This window comes from Camelus bactrianus, chromosome 12, assembly GCF_048773025.1.
Source record: "Camelus bactrianus isolate YW-2024 breed Bactrian camel chromosome 12, ASM4877302v1, whole genome shotgun sequence".
NCBI lineage: Eukaryota > Metazoa > Chordata > Mammalia > Artiodactyla > Camelidae > Camelus > Camelus bactrianus.
The window spans coordinates 49,564,081-49,581,025 of NC_133550.1; the positions used below are offsets into that span (position 1 = coordinate 49,564,081).

General features: G+C 36.7%; 1 protein-coding gene across 17 annotated transcripts in view; it reads left to right on the forward strand.

Moving 5' to 3' along the window:
* Positions 1-16,945, forward strand: part of LIN7A (lin-7 homolog A, crumbs cell polarity complex component) — a 208,475-nt gene that overhangs the window by 162,180 nt on the left and 29,350 nt on the right. For all 17 annotated transcript variants that reach the window (XM_074375343.1, XM_074375336.1, XM_074375335.1 and 14 more), the window contains 2 exons: positions 5,201-5,272; positions 7,520-7,729. In XM_074375343.1, coding sequence (XP_074231444.1) covers positions 5,201-5,272; positions 7,520-7,729 — 282 coding nt within the window. The remainder of the gene's footprint in view (positions 1-5,200; positions 5,273-7,519; positions 7,730-16,945) is intronic.

The window sequence follows — 16,945 nt, forward strand, 5'->3', positions numbered from 1 at the left end:
TTTTCTTGTGTATAAGAATGCCTGAATCAAAGTTGTGAGAATTGAGTGAACTCATAAATATAAAGTGCTTATTAGCATTACGCTTGGCCTATATAGTAAGCCCTCATTAAATACACACCAGAATCATGATAACTGACACCAAAAATTATTCATTGAGCATTTACAAGACCTGTCACTCAGTTCTATACAGGTGTTGTTTTACAGCTCACTAATTATTACACACGAGAAGTGAACATTTGGCTTGATCTGTGAGTTCAGGGTTCCACAATCTCAATAGCACTGACAGTTTGGCAGATAATTCATTATTGTGGAGGGCTACCCTGAGCATTGTAGGATGTTTAGCAGTATCCCAGGCCTCTACATGCCAGTAGCACCATCCCTCTTCTGACTTGTGACAACCCAGAAAGTCTCCAGACATTGCCAAATGTCTTGGATCAGGGGTACAAAATCACCCCTGGTTGAGAACTACAGTCTTTGATCAATTCTTTCTAAAAGTGTTCACAGACTGCTAGTCCTGGGAGAGTCTTCCCCAAAGATTCCAGGGTCAAATACTTCGGGAAATAGTAAATAATACTAGTAGTAGGAGGAGGAGGTAATTTTTATACACTTAGTACATGCTACAAACTGTTCTTAATCTCATTGAATCTTCATAAAAGACCTAGAAGTGAGATAACTGCTTTAATCACATTTTTCAAATGTGAAGATTGAGCTCAAGAGAAATGAAGTAACTAACCAAGATCATACAATTAATAAGTCACCTAGGATTTCTTTCCAAGTCATCTCCAGAGCCTGTGCAATTGTCTATATACAGTAATACTTCTTGCATAGCCCGCTTATAAAATTTACAATTCAAATTGTGGTATTAAGGATAATTATTCTTAATTTGTATTTACTTTATCTCATGCACTTGCAGAATTAGGTTTTGTTTTTGTGCTTCAGTTTTCCTCTTTATATTTCCTTTTTATTGAAGTATATTTGACATGTTAGTTTCAGATGTACAACATAATGATTCAATATTTGTATACATTGTGAAATAATCACCACAGTAAGTCCAGTTAATATCCATCACCATGAACAGTTACAATTTTTTTTTTCTTTATGATGAGGACTTTTGTAATCTACTTTCTTAGCAACTTTCAAATATACAATATAGTATTATTCACTACCATCACCATGCCATCCATTATATCATATGACTTATTTTATAACTGAGGTTTGTACCTTTTTGCCCACCCCCAACTCCCCTCTCTGGCAACCATCAATCTGTGTTATGTATCTATGAACTTGGTTTTGTTTGTTTTGTTTTTTTTTCAGATTTCACATATAAATGAGATCATGTGATATTTATCTTTCTGTCTGACTTATGTTACTGAGCATAATGCCTTCAAGGTCCATCTGTGTTGTTGCACATGGCAATATTTTAGTCTTTTTTGGCTGACTAGTATTCCGTTGTATGTATATACCACATCTTTATCCATTCATTCACTGATGTCCACTTAAGTTGTTTCCATATCTTGACTATTGTATATAATGCTGCAGTGAACATGGGCATGAGTGTATCTTTTTGAATTAGTGTTTTCATTTCCTTTGGATAAATACCCAGAAATGGAATTACTGCATCATATGGTAATTCTATTTTTAATTTTTTGAGGAAACTTTGTATTGTTTTCCATAGTGACTGCACTAATTTACAGTCCCACCAGCCGTGCATGAGGGTTACCTTTTTTCTACATCCTCTCTAACACTTGTTATTGTCTTTTTGGTAATAGCCACCCTAACAGGTGTGAGGTGATATGTCATTGTAATTGTGATTTGCATTTCCCTGTTGATTAGTGATGTTGATCATCTTTGCATGTGCCTTTTGGCCATCTATATGTTTTCTTTGGAAAAATGTCTATTCAGATCCTCTGCCAATTTTTTAATTGGATTGTTTTGTTTTTAGTTTTGCTGTTGAGTTGTATGAGTTCTTCATATATTTTGGATATTAACCTTTTATCAGATATGTGATTTGCAAATATTTTCTCCCAGTCAGTAGGTTGCATTTTCGTATTATTGATGATTTCCTTTGCTGTGCAGAAGCTTTTAGTTTGATGGCATCCCATTTGTTTATTTTTTGTTGCCTTTACTTTTAGATATCAAGATAAGATATCAAGACACTTACCACCTGTGTTTTCTTCGAGGAGTTTTATGGTTTCAGGTCAAACATTCAAGTGTTTAATCCATTTTGAATTAATTTCTATGCCTGGTCTAAAGTAATAGTTTAGTTTTATTCTTTTGCATGTGGCTGTCCAGTTTTCTCAACACCATATTGAAGAGATTTTCCTTTCCCCAATGTGTATTCTTGCCTCCTTTGTCATAAATTAATTTATCATGTATGTATGGATTTACTTTGGGCTCTCTATTCTGGCCCATTGACTTATGTGTCTGTTTTTATGCCAGTACCATATGGTTTTGATTACTATAGCTTTGAAAACAGGGAGTGTGATGCCTCCAACTTTGTTCTCCTTTTTCAGGTTTGTTTTGTCTATTCAGGGTCTTTTGTGGTTCCATATAAATTTTTAAGATCATGTTCTATTTCTGTGAAAATGCCATTGGAATTTTGATAAGGATTGCATTGAATCTGTAGATTGTTCTAGGTGGGTATGGTCATTCTAACAATATTAATTTCTCCAATCCATGAGCATGGAATATCTTCTCATTTAATTGTGTCTTCGCCAATTTCTTTCATCAGTGTCTTACTATTTTTTCAGTGTACAGGTCTTTCACCTCTTTGGTTAATAAAAATAGCTTTTGTTTTAATCAGTTGATGACAACCCCCCAATTATTTGCTAAGTGATTTTTCTTATAAACATCCTTGGATGCAAACAAAATGTCACGTCCCCTGGAAAAGATGACCACAGTCACCTCAGACAAACTTAGTTGGCCAGGAACTGAGGAGGGAGAGATTTACTCTGCTTGGGATAGGCAGAGAATTTTTAACGGGGACAATGATATTTGAATCAAGCCTTTAATGTTTGGGTTAAATTTGGATAAATAGGAGTTTTCCCAGGGATAGGGCATTCCAAACAGAACATAAAGCATGTGTGAAGGCCTGGGCAACTCAGAGGGTGTGATATGTTTGGGGAATGGTCAGGGAGGAGGAAAGGAAGTAGGAAAATATGACTAAAGAGAAGGGTGGGTTCTCCATTATTTTCAATAGCTTGACTTTTCTAAGTATTTGACTTTGCAATCTTCACTGTTAGGGGAGCAGAAAGCCACAAGCACAGTAGCACCATGGTCAGGTAGGTACTTAATGATAACAAAAGTCTATAGTGTTTGGTGGTGGAGAGACCCGATTAAGACACTAATGGCAGGGCTTCGAGCAACAGATAGTGAGCTAGGATGGAGCAAAGGGGTCAGAGTTGAGAGAGTTTATTAACAAGAGAAATAGGCTACAGAAAATCCTTCTCTTAAATAAATGGACTGTAAGGCAAATAAGTAGCGTTTATTTGTGGAAGGGCTATCTCTACAAAACAAAGTGATGTGCTTTCAAGGAAATAACATGGGAACATCTTTAGCAGTTATTTTGGTAACCTGAAGAATTTGTATTAACAGATCTCAGTTCCACAGAATGCTCTCCTGGAGACGTGTTCTCTTCCCTATTCAGATTTCCTATGGAAATTGAACACCCCAGTTATTTAGTGGAGGTGTAAGGATAGGACGTAGGTTCTGAGTAGTCCTTCTACCCTTCTAGCCAAGACCGCTTTGTCCCTTCCCTTCTAAATATGTCACCTGGGAAAGAAGGATCAGCATTAGTGGAGATTCAACCCAAATGTATTTGAGAAATTACCCAATTAAAAAATGTTGTGAAATTAGCCCCAGCCACTCAGTGAATGGTTGTTGAATGGATGAATTAATAAAATTTTGAATTCACTTTAATAACTTTTGACTTAAGCATGTAAAATAAGATTTAATAGAAAGGAAAAAAAATCTTCAACTGAAACTTTCCTATTTCATCTTTTACTGAAATAGCTAGTGGGCCACTCCTGAAAAATACTCCAGCATAATACCAAATGGACTTTTACCTCTGTGCCTTATGCAGTAGATGTGTACAACTTGTTTATTTAAATTTGAAAAATGAGCGTATAATACACCGTATTTAATCTTGTTATTTTTTCAAAATATCTTCTTTAAACTGTCCTTTAAGAGTCATTCTCTATACTTCAGTTTATTTAAAATTATTTTACCACTGATTGTAATTCCGTCCCTGGTAGTTTAGAGGAAAAATGTTTTTCTATTATGTTTCAACAATTTCTATAGTTGTGTCTAAAATCATAATTAGTAATAATATTTGCTGTCTAAGGAGTGCCTGTTAGGGGATGTGTTTTGAAAGTCAAATTAAAAAAAAAAACATAGTAAATAAATACTCTTTACCCATTTTTCAGATGGGTGAAAAAAAAAAGAGCAAAGTGGTGAAGTTATTCAACCGAGACCTCATAGTTTTCCAGCTGTATTATATTATAAGGCTCAAACGTAGGTCCATTAGTCCACGAAACCTGTGTGCTTCCTGTAACATCATTGTGGGTCCAGATTTTACCCCTTTTCTTTCTATTTTATCTAAATGTTAACATGAACCCATAGTTGATATGTTGTTCTGTTACTAATTCTAAGAATCTCTTACTTTGTCTTTTTGCTCCTACATCTCTATAGATACTAATCATGAATGTGTATCAATACCACATTCCAACACACATACTTTCCAACATGCAAGGAAGAGATATTGTTATCCCAGCTTTGTGGAGTATTAATCTAGTAAACTTTTTAAAGTGTTACCTAGATTCAGGAGATAGCTATATACATCATTTTATTCATATTTAAGAGAGAGAACTATAAATAATGGTATTTTTTTTAACCAACAGTGGTTTTTATAAAACCAAATGCAAAATAGTTTTACTACTTGATAAACAGATAACCAAATTAGAGACTTTTATAGGTAATAAAAGTGATTGCTATCTCTTCTCTGTCCCACCCTCCTTTCTCTCCTCACCACAAAAAATTAGGCGGGATTTTTGTTCCAAATCATCAGGATAATTGAGACCTATTTCACTTTGTGATAGGGAACGTCTGTCTTGCAGTGAAAATTTGTTGTCCTGTTCTGCAATGAAAAAACCGATATTCTTAATGTTCTTACACATTCTTTTCTTTTATGTGAACATTTTAGGTGTATCAATATATGCATGAAACGATAACTGTTAATGGCTGTCCCGAATTCCGTGCCAGGGCCACAGCAAAGGTAAGACTTGAGTAACTTTAAAAATGTACTCAAGCCCAGCGACCTAGTAATTGACTGTGCGCGTGTGTGTTTCAGGTGTTCTCGTGTGTACACTAAGAGAATTTAGACATCAGTGGCAGCCCAGAGTCTAGAACCAGTACTACTTCCCAGGTAAAAATCCTAATGGAAAACTGAACGTGTCTGCTGCTTCTGTAGCTTAAGAAAGGAGAATGATGTCATTAAACTCACTAAATGTTCATTTGGCACAAGCAAATCTACTGCTTCACTGTATGCAATGTTTCTTGGTTTTCTGACACATTCCTCTGATCCAGAAGACCCTGTTCCCTGTTCAATGCAGAAAAGTTTATTTGCACAAGTCTAAAGATTAGATATGAGGAGAACTCAGCTGACACCCACTGATGCAGGATTTTTGTTGTTACCTTTTTAAAAGAATATGGTGTTAACTAAAAGGAAAGCCTGTGACCTGTTGTGGTAGTGACCACATCTGCTCTTGAAAAACTCAAATCCAGAGATTGCAGAGACGCTACGAATGAAACTGTTACAGCAATAGGATCATGAAATTATCTGGAAAATAGGCCATTAGGAAATAATTGCATTAAACTGAAATCACTGATGCAAATCTTATTTTACAAATACAGAAATGTTATTATAGACATATGTATGCTTTTTAAAAGCTTTTCTCTTTCTAATGATGTATAAGAAATAAAAACTGGTGAAAATAATCAGAATTTTCCATTTAATTCTTTTGTGTTACATCCCTTTGTGTTTGGTTTCTCTCCTGATTTTTTTTAGTTTTCATTCTGTAACTGAACATTTTAGATTTGTGAGTTTTGGGGGGGTTTTTTGTCTTTTTTTTTTTTTAACCCAGGCCAAAAAGGGTATTATTATCATTACATCATGCTTTGCTTATACTGAAGTGGAACACACACCGAAAAATGATCCCTACATGGTTTAATTAAGGGGAAAGTGAATTACGTAGTGTTTTACCATTCTCATTTCTTATTCATGTAGAACAGCAGGATAGCAGCATAATGTTGCAATAGCACAATATTTTCTGGTTGTTTCTGGGCTGTCTGCATTGCATCCATGTCAGCCATTAGAATCTATGCATGACAACAAGGTGCATGAGCAAATGCATGTAGCTAAAGACAAGCCATTATTTCCATATCATTCACTACCTTTCACTAAATGCAGACAGTAGCATAATGCTAAATTGATGCGATAATGCTGTGTGTGGAAAAGAATGTACAGTCGTTGGGAATCGATATTTTCAGTGTTGAGTAAATCGCTTTATAGTAGGCATCTAATCAGCTGTGGTGAAGGCAGGTTGCTGGAGGTGGAAAATAAGGGGCAGGCAGAGAATCTTTTCTTAATAGAAACTATCTAAATGCTCTTATTTCCGTGGGGAGGGAGGGGGTGAACACTAATGGTAAGTTGTTTCCTTCAACTTATTTTTAAAATATTAATAGATATCAATTTTACAGTAATGTGTCCATATTAAATGATATTTTGTACACCTAGGTATAAAACTACAGACTGCTCATTTTGCCTACATTGCTGTAGTCATTGAAATCTTAGTGTAAAAATGTAGAAGAAAAAATCTGTGACAGATAAGAGGACCTCTCATAATAATATGGAATATTGATGTGAAATAATTATAATCTGTTTGAATCATTATTTTAGCTTTTTTCTTTTAGGCATTTTCCATTAAAAAAAAGTACTAAATTTGCTAAGCCAGTGGTTTGGTACTAGCAAAATTATAGATGTATACGTGAGTATGTATGCGTAGAAGTGCTCCTCAGTGGATTGCATAAATAGGTATGAACATTAATGTGCAGGCATTGGGATAGACTGTGTGTCATACAGAGAAGTGGGAGCCACAATCTCAGCACTTCATGTGCTCCTGGTCAACATTTATAATATATATATACAGTGATAATGGCATCTGTACTGTATGTTAGGTAATATATGTAATATATGTATATGGAAAGATCCTTATGAGGAAGGGAAATTTTTATCCTGATGGCTAAGTTCTGGAAAGGTAGAAATAGTTGGGCTGCGCTTTACCAAAGAAAGGAACCATGGAGGACATCTAAGTGAGGAAAGGCCCCCCACGCCCCTTTCGAGTTCTTTCTTTCACAGGAGAGTGCTATAAAATAGGAGGAGTGGCCTGATCTTCCCACTGCAAGTCGTATGATTAGCTTCGTTTCCCTCATTTTATTACCAAATGACTATCTTTTCTTTCAGGCCACAGTTGCAGCTTTTGCAGCTAGTGAAGGCCACTCCCACCCCCGGGTAGTCGAACTGCCAAAGACGGATGAAGGCCTTGGTTTTAACGTGATGGGAGGAAAGGAGCAAAATTCCCCCATTTATATCTCTCGCATCATTCCTGGAGGGGTGGCTGAAAGACATGGAGGCCTCAAGAGAGGAGACCAGCTGCTGTCAGTGAACGGAGTGGTATGTTCATAACATAACCAGAGGTTTTTCTCTCTAAGCACATTCTTTTATCTTCCCCCGCTGCCCTCACCAAAGTCAGTGTTGAAATCCTAAAACAAATCTTAATTTTGTGTCCAAATGGCTTCCTAAGCGTTGATGGATATTAAGCCTACAAAAGCAGTAACTTATACTTTTGATCTCTCACTTGGCCTGTTCAGGGATAAGTGTGACCTAGTGGGAAGATCATCCCAAAATATTATCCCAACTAGTAGAATTTCCCCCATGTAATACTCTAATTGAATTAATGTTTAGAAGAATGTAATTTTAAGTCACTTTTATTCAAACTGACTATAAGCAAATATGTACATTAAAAAAAAACTAAAACTCCTCACTGTATATATTTTTTATTTTCATTAGAGAGGAAGGATAATTTTAATATGTGTTATAATAATAACACACAGGGAAAAGGCTAATGCTCAGATATTTCTTTAAGCCAGATATAGAGCTATAGTATAATAAAAATATATTAGCCTCTCTCCAGAAGAAAGTTTGGTTATATTATCTATTCATCATATATATTTCAGTTTTCACATGAAGTTAAAATAACATTTTAACATACATTTCTTCATAACTTCATATTCTTTGCATGCCATTACCTCCACATACAGTGAGTTGCTAATGAAATGGCTTCGTATGAAATGAATAAGTTTTGCCCATAACTTCTACTTACATCAAAAATAAATCATCTAAAAGCATAAATTTCAGAAGTATAAATAGGAACATATTGAGCTTACTTTAATTTTCATCTAGGATCTTTTTTCTTAGCTTAAGATTTAAAAAAATAAGCTAGATTTGGGCTTTTTGTGGCCATATTAATTTCTACTATGAAGGCAATAGCCAAAATAAATGCATTTGAAATATGATTTTTTGTTGGTAACTATGGAGTAAATCCTTCTGTATTTGTATCTTGCATTTTGTTTGTTTCTTTCTTATCTTTTGCCTGACTGGTGATTTTATAGAACCCAAAATTATTCATTCAACTTTGCTGATCTCTGACGTACATCAAAATCATCAATCCATGAATATTTTATATACCTTCGGCATTCCCATGCTAAAACTATCATTTCATCGATTTTTTTCTGTGCAACAATGCTTTGAGATGAGCTTTAGATAACTATGACTTTTTCAAAGCATATTTCAACTGATAATTTTGTAGTCAGATTTTATAGGAGTGGGCTCTGGAGCAGGCCATGCAATTATGTCACAAAGTAACCTGTGCCTCAGTGTATGAATTTACAGTGTCTCTGAGTATATTGGGTAGATCAAATGAGAGTATAGATTTTAAAACATGAAAAGAGAAAAAAACCTAAAAATATAGTAATAGTAATTGTCATATAAAGCAATGATAAATATGTATGAAATCAGTTTAATACGTAGTTGACTTTAAGCTATCTGTCAGGGGGCTCAAGAGCCTATGTTTATCAACCCAACATTTGCAAGGAACATAGCTGTTGGCATTTCATAATTACTCATCCATTCCTTACAATGACCATGTCACTTTACCTGGGAAGCTGCAGAGGGTATTGAACAGACATATTAGGCCCTAAATATCATTATGATTATGGATTTAATATCCTCTAAACCTGAATTTCCTAATCTGAGTCCAGGGAGTAGTAGCTAATTTGAAGTGTTCTGATGAAGATTAAAATGAGGCAAAATATTTGTTGACAATTGTCCTGTGATAATTTGATCTTACATACCTTTGATAGGTAAATATGGTTACTGAAGAAGGATGAAGAGGGTTAGCAGTCCTCCTGTGATATTTCTAATGCTAGTTATGTTAAAAGTAAGTCTTAAAGCAAATTCTGCTACACATATAGGCATATTTTAGCAAACATTATTAGCATAGAGGTATTAACAGACTCATAACCCTCTTTCAGAAGTTTGATGACATCCTGGTTCTCTGTCCATTCAGCTGTTGACAGTCAGTACCTTGAAAAAAAGGTTTACTTGAGGCAGATAAAACAGCATTCCAGAGCCAGGACTTTGTTATCTTTATATTCAGCATTAGAAAACCAGAAATTCTACTAAACTGACAGTTGGAAATAAGGTTTAGTGATCAAACTTAGGCCACTAATCCTTTCGTGCAGGCTATGGGGTCTCCTTAAGATTTTTATAACCTGTTCATGCAAAGGTGGGGAATGTCTCCAAAATCTTTAGTTTCCTAAAGATTTAAAACCTTTAATTTTGTCAGTTAAGTTCCATCTGTCATGCTAGTTAATGACTTGCTAATTTTGCCAGTGAGAATCCATTTCTGACATATTGTTGCTAGTAAACAAAGCATTGTTCATTGAAATGGGTATAACAAATGCTTTTGTAATGACCAACCTCTAGAGTGTTGCCTTTCTGATACAATTTTTGCTGGACCACCTAGACTGGTTTAAGCTCCTGAAGTTTAAAATATCAACACCTGTACAGTCAAACGATCCATTGTAAATTACCTATTTTAAAGTATTTAAAAGTAAGTCATATACATTTAACAGTGCCTAATAGTTATGAAGTATTCATCAAAAGTAGCTTTCCTTCTGTAAATGAGAAACTTTATGACCCAGTGGGTTTCCAGTAGTCACAGAAAGTAGTTAATCCAAGGTAAGAATGCTGGGGTTTGACTGCCAAATCCAAGACTCTTTTCAGTATGACTGACTCCAGGGAGATGGCACAGCACTTAATGGAAAAAAAAAAAAAAATTACACTGTAATGGAAGGGCCAAAAAGAAAAAAAAATGTTAGCAAATGATCAAATTCACACTTTAAAATAAAGTAACATTTGGGGAAATTAATATGGAAGATTTTCAGAACATGCCATTCTAAAGCACATTTTGGAAGGAAGTGATTTGGAGGGCTGAAACAAACCTTAACTACTTCAGTATAAGTACTCTGGGGAAGATTTCTTACTCTTCTACTTAAAAAATAAAAAAAATTATTGCATGGACCTTTAAACATCTGAAAAGTCACCTGAAAGGATGTCTTAATTATATATGTTTGTTTTTATTCCCTGCCTGTTTTTAGGAAGGATATGTCATGATGCCTGGTAAAAAGTAAAATATGGTAATACAGAATTGTTAACATGGTATATTAGGCAATAAAGTGGGATGTAAAGGGAGAAAATCAATAACTAGAAATCAAGAAGAGATACAGCAGTTGAGCAAGTGATTTTTTTTTTTCCATTAGCATCTTAGAAACCCAAACAGAAGGAAGCCCATACCAGCTCAGCTGTCATTGGGAGAGTGTTTTTTTCTCTATCCCTGAGCTCCAGGAGAAATTTCCCGTGGGATTTTTACAAATGAGACATTGAATCACCTCATACAATTTTATAGAAAATGCAGAGGCATTTTGCACATGGCTACTTCTAATGTCAACTGTCAGTAAAAACTTAAGAGCTGAATGCTCAATTAAAATTTAACATTAACACAAGGTCAAAATGTAACAGTTAGAATTTATAGCTTTCGAATGATCTCCTTTTCACCTTTTATCTGTTTATCTGTATCTTTAAGTGTTTTATCAGCAATTTTGAGACAGAACTAAACACTGTTTATAAAGGTTGCAGCCAATGTGGAGCCAGCAGGGATAGTAAATACATTTAATGAGAGAGTCTGGATATTAAAAAAAAAAAACTCCATAGAATGGTACAATAGCCTAATTCAATAAGAATCTACATGAAGTCCTGCTCATTCACCCAGAAAAGTAGCTACCAAGGTGCAAAATCAGGAAGGAATGGCTAAATATCAAAATCTGAAAGGAAAAAACCTGGAGGATTTCAAGAGGAGTATGAAGCAGGTTGGGGAAAAGAAAGAAAAACACACAAAAAATGTTAATGTGGTTGTAGGAGCCATTAATACAAATATCCAAATATCGTGTACAGACACCAAAGGAGGAAGAGACTGGTCCAGCTCTTGAGTGTGATGTTCAGCTCACACCCCACTGTACTCTGATATGATCCTGGCTCCATCCTGGCAAAGAACAATAAGCTCGTCCAGAAACAAGCAGCCTTGTATAGGAAGAAGAACTTGCCTTGTTTAGGACAGAGAATGACTCAGGGGAATGATGGCTGCCTTTAGTTGTCCTCCATTGTGAGGTACCAGATGCCAGAACCAAGACCAGTGGGTAAAGGCCACAGAGGAGGCAGATTACAGTTTATGGTAAGAAAGAGCCTTTAAATACATAGGGAAAGACTGAATCATAAGTCAGTATGTGCCCATCACTTGAAGTTTTAATCAGAGACCAATTTGCCCCACAGTCCATTCTAACTCTGTGACTCTGTGTTTTCAGATGGGATTTTTCTGAGGCTCTTAAATACCCCTACACACACACACACTCCTTATACAAAAAAGTAGGCTCTGCCTACTCTCTGTACTCTACTGATGAGACATTTTTTCTTGAACAGAAGGATTAGATATCTACAACGTAATACTTTTATTTATTTACTATTTTATAGTTTATAAAAAATATTTACATGAGATTCTCCCATTTGTTCCTCAGAAAAGTCTCATGAAATGGATAGGGCCACAGTTTGTTCTCTCTCTCCTCTTTCTCTCTCTCTCTCTTTCACACACTCACACACACACACACAGAGAAATGAATATAGGGAGCAGTAGCTAATTTAAAAGACTGATGAAGATTTAAATGAGGCAAAATATCTGTTGAGAATTATCCTGTGATAATTTGATCTTCCGCACCTTTGATAGGAAAGTGTGGTTACTGAAGAAGGCTGAAGAGGGTTAGCAGTCCACCTATGATGTTTCTAATACAAATGTACACACAGACCTACACCCAAATACACACACATGAACTGAATTTCAACCTTTATTGTGATCCTAACTGGTGCTTGCTAAATATAATAATTGGTTCTTTAAAAAGTCAATCCCAGGGAAATCCAAATAAGCTCCATAGATTGTGCCCATGTCAGTGCCCTGGTTTTAATATTATACAATAGTTTTACAAGATATTAATATTGGGAGAAGCTGGGTAAAGTGTGCAGAGGACTTCTTGTACATTTCTTTCCCTGCAACTTCCTGTGACTCAATAATTATTTCCTAATAATTTTATAAAAGGGAGAAAATCCAAAAGAATTCACCTGAAATATGCTCTCTGGTACTGATGGGAGAGAGGACAGGAGAGGAACAGGAAGGCAGAGGGCAGAAAGATAAAATCCAAGCACAAGAACTTTAAAAATATGTCACAGTGAAAAGAGACCTTCATTAGCTTCTGAAATCCAAGCATTGTTTTAGAGCATCATTGGTGGGAAAATTGCGGTTAAATTCACCCAGCTCTGTAGGTAATCCTGAATAAAGCTGTTGATACAGTGTATGCACAGTGCTAATTGATTTTTAAGCATAACAGATGAATGAGTAAAAGTTTAGGGATGAAACAGAATAAATTGTTTTCCTGGAATCTGGCTTTTTTCCCATTTTATAAATACCCATGCCAAATTAAGGGTGAGTACTCACAGCCAAAATTATTTATGCAGAGAGGCTGTCAGGTGTGGAATGAGGATGAAACAAAAATTAGAACTCTCTGGATTTGAGCTCTGTGAAGCTACAGCATCCCAGATGGGAAATCTGTATTACATCTTATTTGTTACCTGAACAAAGAGAAAATATAAATAGATTTTTTAAATTACAATGAAATACACTATCAGATGTCTATGAAAATTTAAGCTCTACATTGAAATGCATGCCCCATTGACAGCAGTAATTTTTGATCATGGCCTTCTCTTCAGTCTTAGAACAGTCCCTACACATAGTCAAAGCTTCGTATGTATTTGTTTAACTCCAGGCACCATCATAATGATATTTTGTAGTAGGTGCTCTTATGATCACTCTCATTTCACAAATGAGGAAACTGAGGAAGAGAGAGTTGGAGTAACTTGCCTAAGGTTATACAGCTACTGAATGAAAGAGCCTAACTGGGGCAGTCTGGCCTTACTCATTCTAATTTAAGGGTATACAGGTATCTTAGCCCTTAAAATATCAGTATTTTCCTATATGGTGTAGAAAAGACCGATGTTTCTTAGCATTTATGGGTTTACATAAGTGCGTTTTTGGTTGGGAGAGGGTCTGTTGTTTCCTTCAGTTTTTTTATAAAGGTCTTTGACCTTTAAAAAGTTAAGAACCTTTCCTAAAGACAGTAACATTTTGAAAACAGAGGCATTGACTTGAATTCAAATGGCTCAGGGTACTGAGGGGGTGAGTGTTGTTTGATGGTGCCATTCCTGCCTAACATATCCCTCCACCTCGTGTCAGGCCTAGAAACCACAGGGCCAGAGCGTGGTGCGCGCTGCCTGTTACAGCCCTTAGCCACCGCCTCTCCCGGGGTCCACGCGGCTGTCAGAGGGGAGCTGTGCAGGCAGAAAGGCGGGGAAGGCAGGGCAGGGCCTCAGCCTGCGGGTCCCTCGCAGGCCTTGTATGAGCATCGTCAACTAACTTCTAGGCTGAGAGGCCTCAAGGAAAGCTATTCTCAAATCCTCTCTCCACCTATGAGTCCTTACCAGATTCTCTACCTTTCTGGGTAGCTGAGTGGGAGACAGTTTGGGTTATAATTAAATAGGAGTGCAAGCTGGAACTTCAGTTAAGTGACGAAAATTTTTTGTTCTTTGAACAACATCACGTGACATCCCACTCACCATTGTGAGGCACCAAGAGAAGCACAATTATGTTGTTTTATCCCAGTCACCTTAGGCAAGGCGCAAACAAGGCAGCATAATCCAGGGTATTTTACAACACCGAACAGGTATGTTCTAGACCTCTTCATTCAGAATCGGCTCATGATCTGAGGTCTTCTCAGTCAAAAAGCAGAACAAGGGAATACTGCGCTGTCCCAATTGAACAGTTAACAATAGCTCACAGGCTAGAACTGCTGCATTCCCGCCCTCTGATTTCAGTCTACAGTAATGGGCACCGGTACGTTAGCCCTCAGACGTTACTGCACCAACTTGAGCTGAGGCTGTACTGATAAAATCCGCTGAAAATGTGTCAGTGCCAGAACACACTCACATTAGCAAGTGTTAAAGTACAAGTCCCTAGATGCTGGAAAATGTTCCCACGCATGGGGTCAGACTGACCTAAATCTCTAGTAATTGCTAGTAATGGGTATTTGACTACCCAGTTATCTTCTGGTGCAGTCTTCTTCATGGTTATTTTAACCATTTGTTGCTTGTGTTTTTCTCATTTTGTGCTATTATTTTAGCTGTGTTTTTCATTCATTCAACAGCTATGTATAAAGCACTTATTATGTGACAGCTGCTAGGCTAAGATGGTGAGCAAAAGAGGAGTTGTAACCTTCCTGGAACTTTCTTCCTGGTAAAGAGTAAGAAATTAATGAGGATGATAATAAATAAACAGGCATACCTCATTATATTGTGTTTTGCTTTATTGTGCTTTGTAGATATTGAGGGTTTTTTTTTTTAATTGAAGGTTTTTGGCACCTCTGCATTATCAGATGATGGTTAGCATTTTTTAGCAATAAAGTATTTTTTAATTAAGGTATACACATTGCTTTTTAGACATAATTCTATTACACACTTAATAGATTACAGTGTAGTGTAGACATAACTTTTATATACACTAGGAAACCAAAAAATATGTGTGACTCACTGTATTGTGATGTTTGCTTCATTGTGGTGGTCTGGGACCAAACCTTCAGTATCTCTGAGGTATACCTGTCCACATATAAATGTACATGTAACTGGCATTGCCACCACCTATCCCGGCATGAAGGAAGTTCCCTCAGGGATTCACTTCAGTTCCACGCTGGTCAGAGTCATGAGATTTTTACTCCATGTGTGTATTAGTTTCTTGTGACTGCTGTAACAAATTCCTGCCTACTTGATGCCTTAAACAATAGAAATTTATTCTCTCACAGTGCTAGAGGCCAGAAGTCAGAAATTAGTTTGGATGACCCCAAACCAGTGTGTCAGCAAGGCTGTGCTCCCTACAGAGGCTCTAGGAATGAATCCTCTTCTTGCTTCTTGCAGCTTCCTGTGTCTGTCGGCCACTCCTGATTGTGCCCTCAAATCTCTCATCTCCCTCTGCTTCTCTCTTACAGGGACACTTCTGATTGCACTTAGGACATTTAGGTGATGCAGGATCATCTCCTTATCTCATCTCAAGGACGTTGGCAAAGGTCCTTTTTCTTTATAAGGCAACATTTACAGGTTCCAGGGAATAAGACCTGATGTCTTTGAGGACCATCATTCTAAATTCAGAGGGCTCATAAATTTCCAGGGCAATGGAAGGGGATCAGATGCCCACAGGCCATGAGCACAATGGTTTTCCACTCTCAGGACAGCATGTACTGAGTATTGTCCACCGTACTGCTGGTGCTGACAATGTAAGTTCCTTTTTCCCCTCCCACTTTGGGTACTTTTCTCCTCTACTTCTGCCTAGACAGTCAGTGAAGCTTCTCATCCTTTTCTTCCTTCCCTCGGCCCCAATCTTATCTAGTCTTTGAATAATGGGGAGAAAAAATGCAACCATCTCCTTCTGCCTTACAGCCAAAGGCTTTGAGCTATATTCTTTTTTTGCTCCCTGGGTGTAAACTGAAGGAAGTAGGGGCAGGGGGGAATACAAAAAAACCCCACAGATTTATACTTCAAAATATAACACTGCTTCATAATTAAATACTGTGACAAGTGTTAAAGGGGAAAAAGGAAATGGAAACAAGATGCTGTGTAAAAGAATAAGAGGGGCTACTTTTAACAGTTAGGGTTGGACTCTCTGAAGGGTGACATTTAAGCAGAGACTGAGGGCAAGGAAGAGTCAGTCATCCTCAGAAGAACCTGTGTGAAGGTATCCAGACAAGAAAGTCCACGACCTATCATGTAGGAGTGTCTGAAAAAAGCAGAGGGACCAGGGCATGGAGAGGTGGACAAGAGGAGCTGGTTGGCAGCCAGATGGGGCAGGTTCTTAAAGGTGCAGCTGAAAAGATTATTTTATTTTATTTTATTTTATCGTGCAATAGGATTCTTGATGTCCGTCAATTCTGAAGTCTGGTGATATGCTAAGAATTACCGATACCTACTATGACTAGTCACTACAAAGTGAAGTATATTGTACTTTGTCTCTGTTTTAGTGTGGTAGTATTATTTTTTTGTATATTGAGGTTTTCTTTTTGTACCCTTAAACCACTTATCTAAGATCCGGCATCTGATAACAATTTTAGAAGTCTTTTTCTGTCTTTT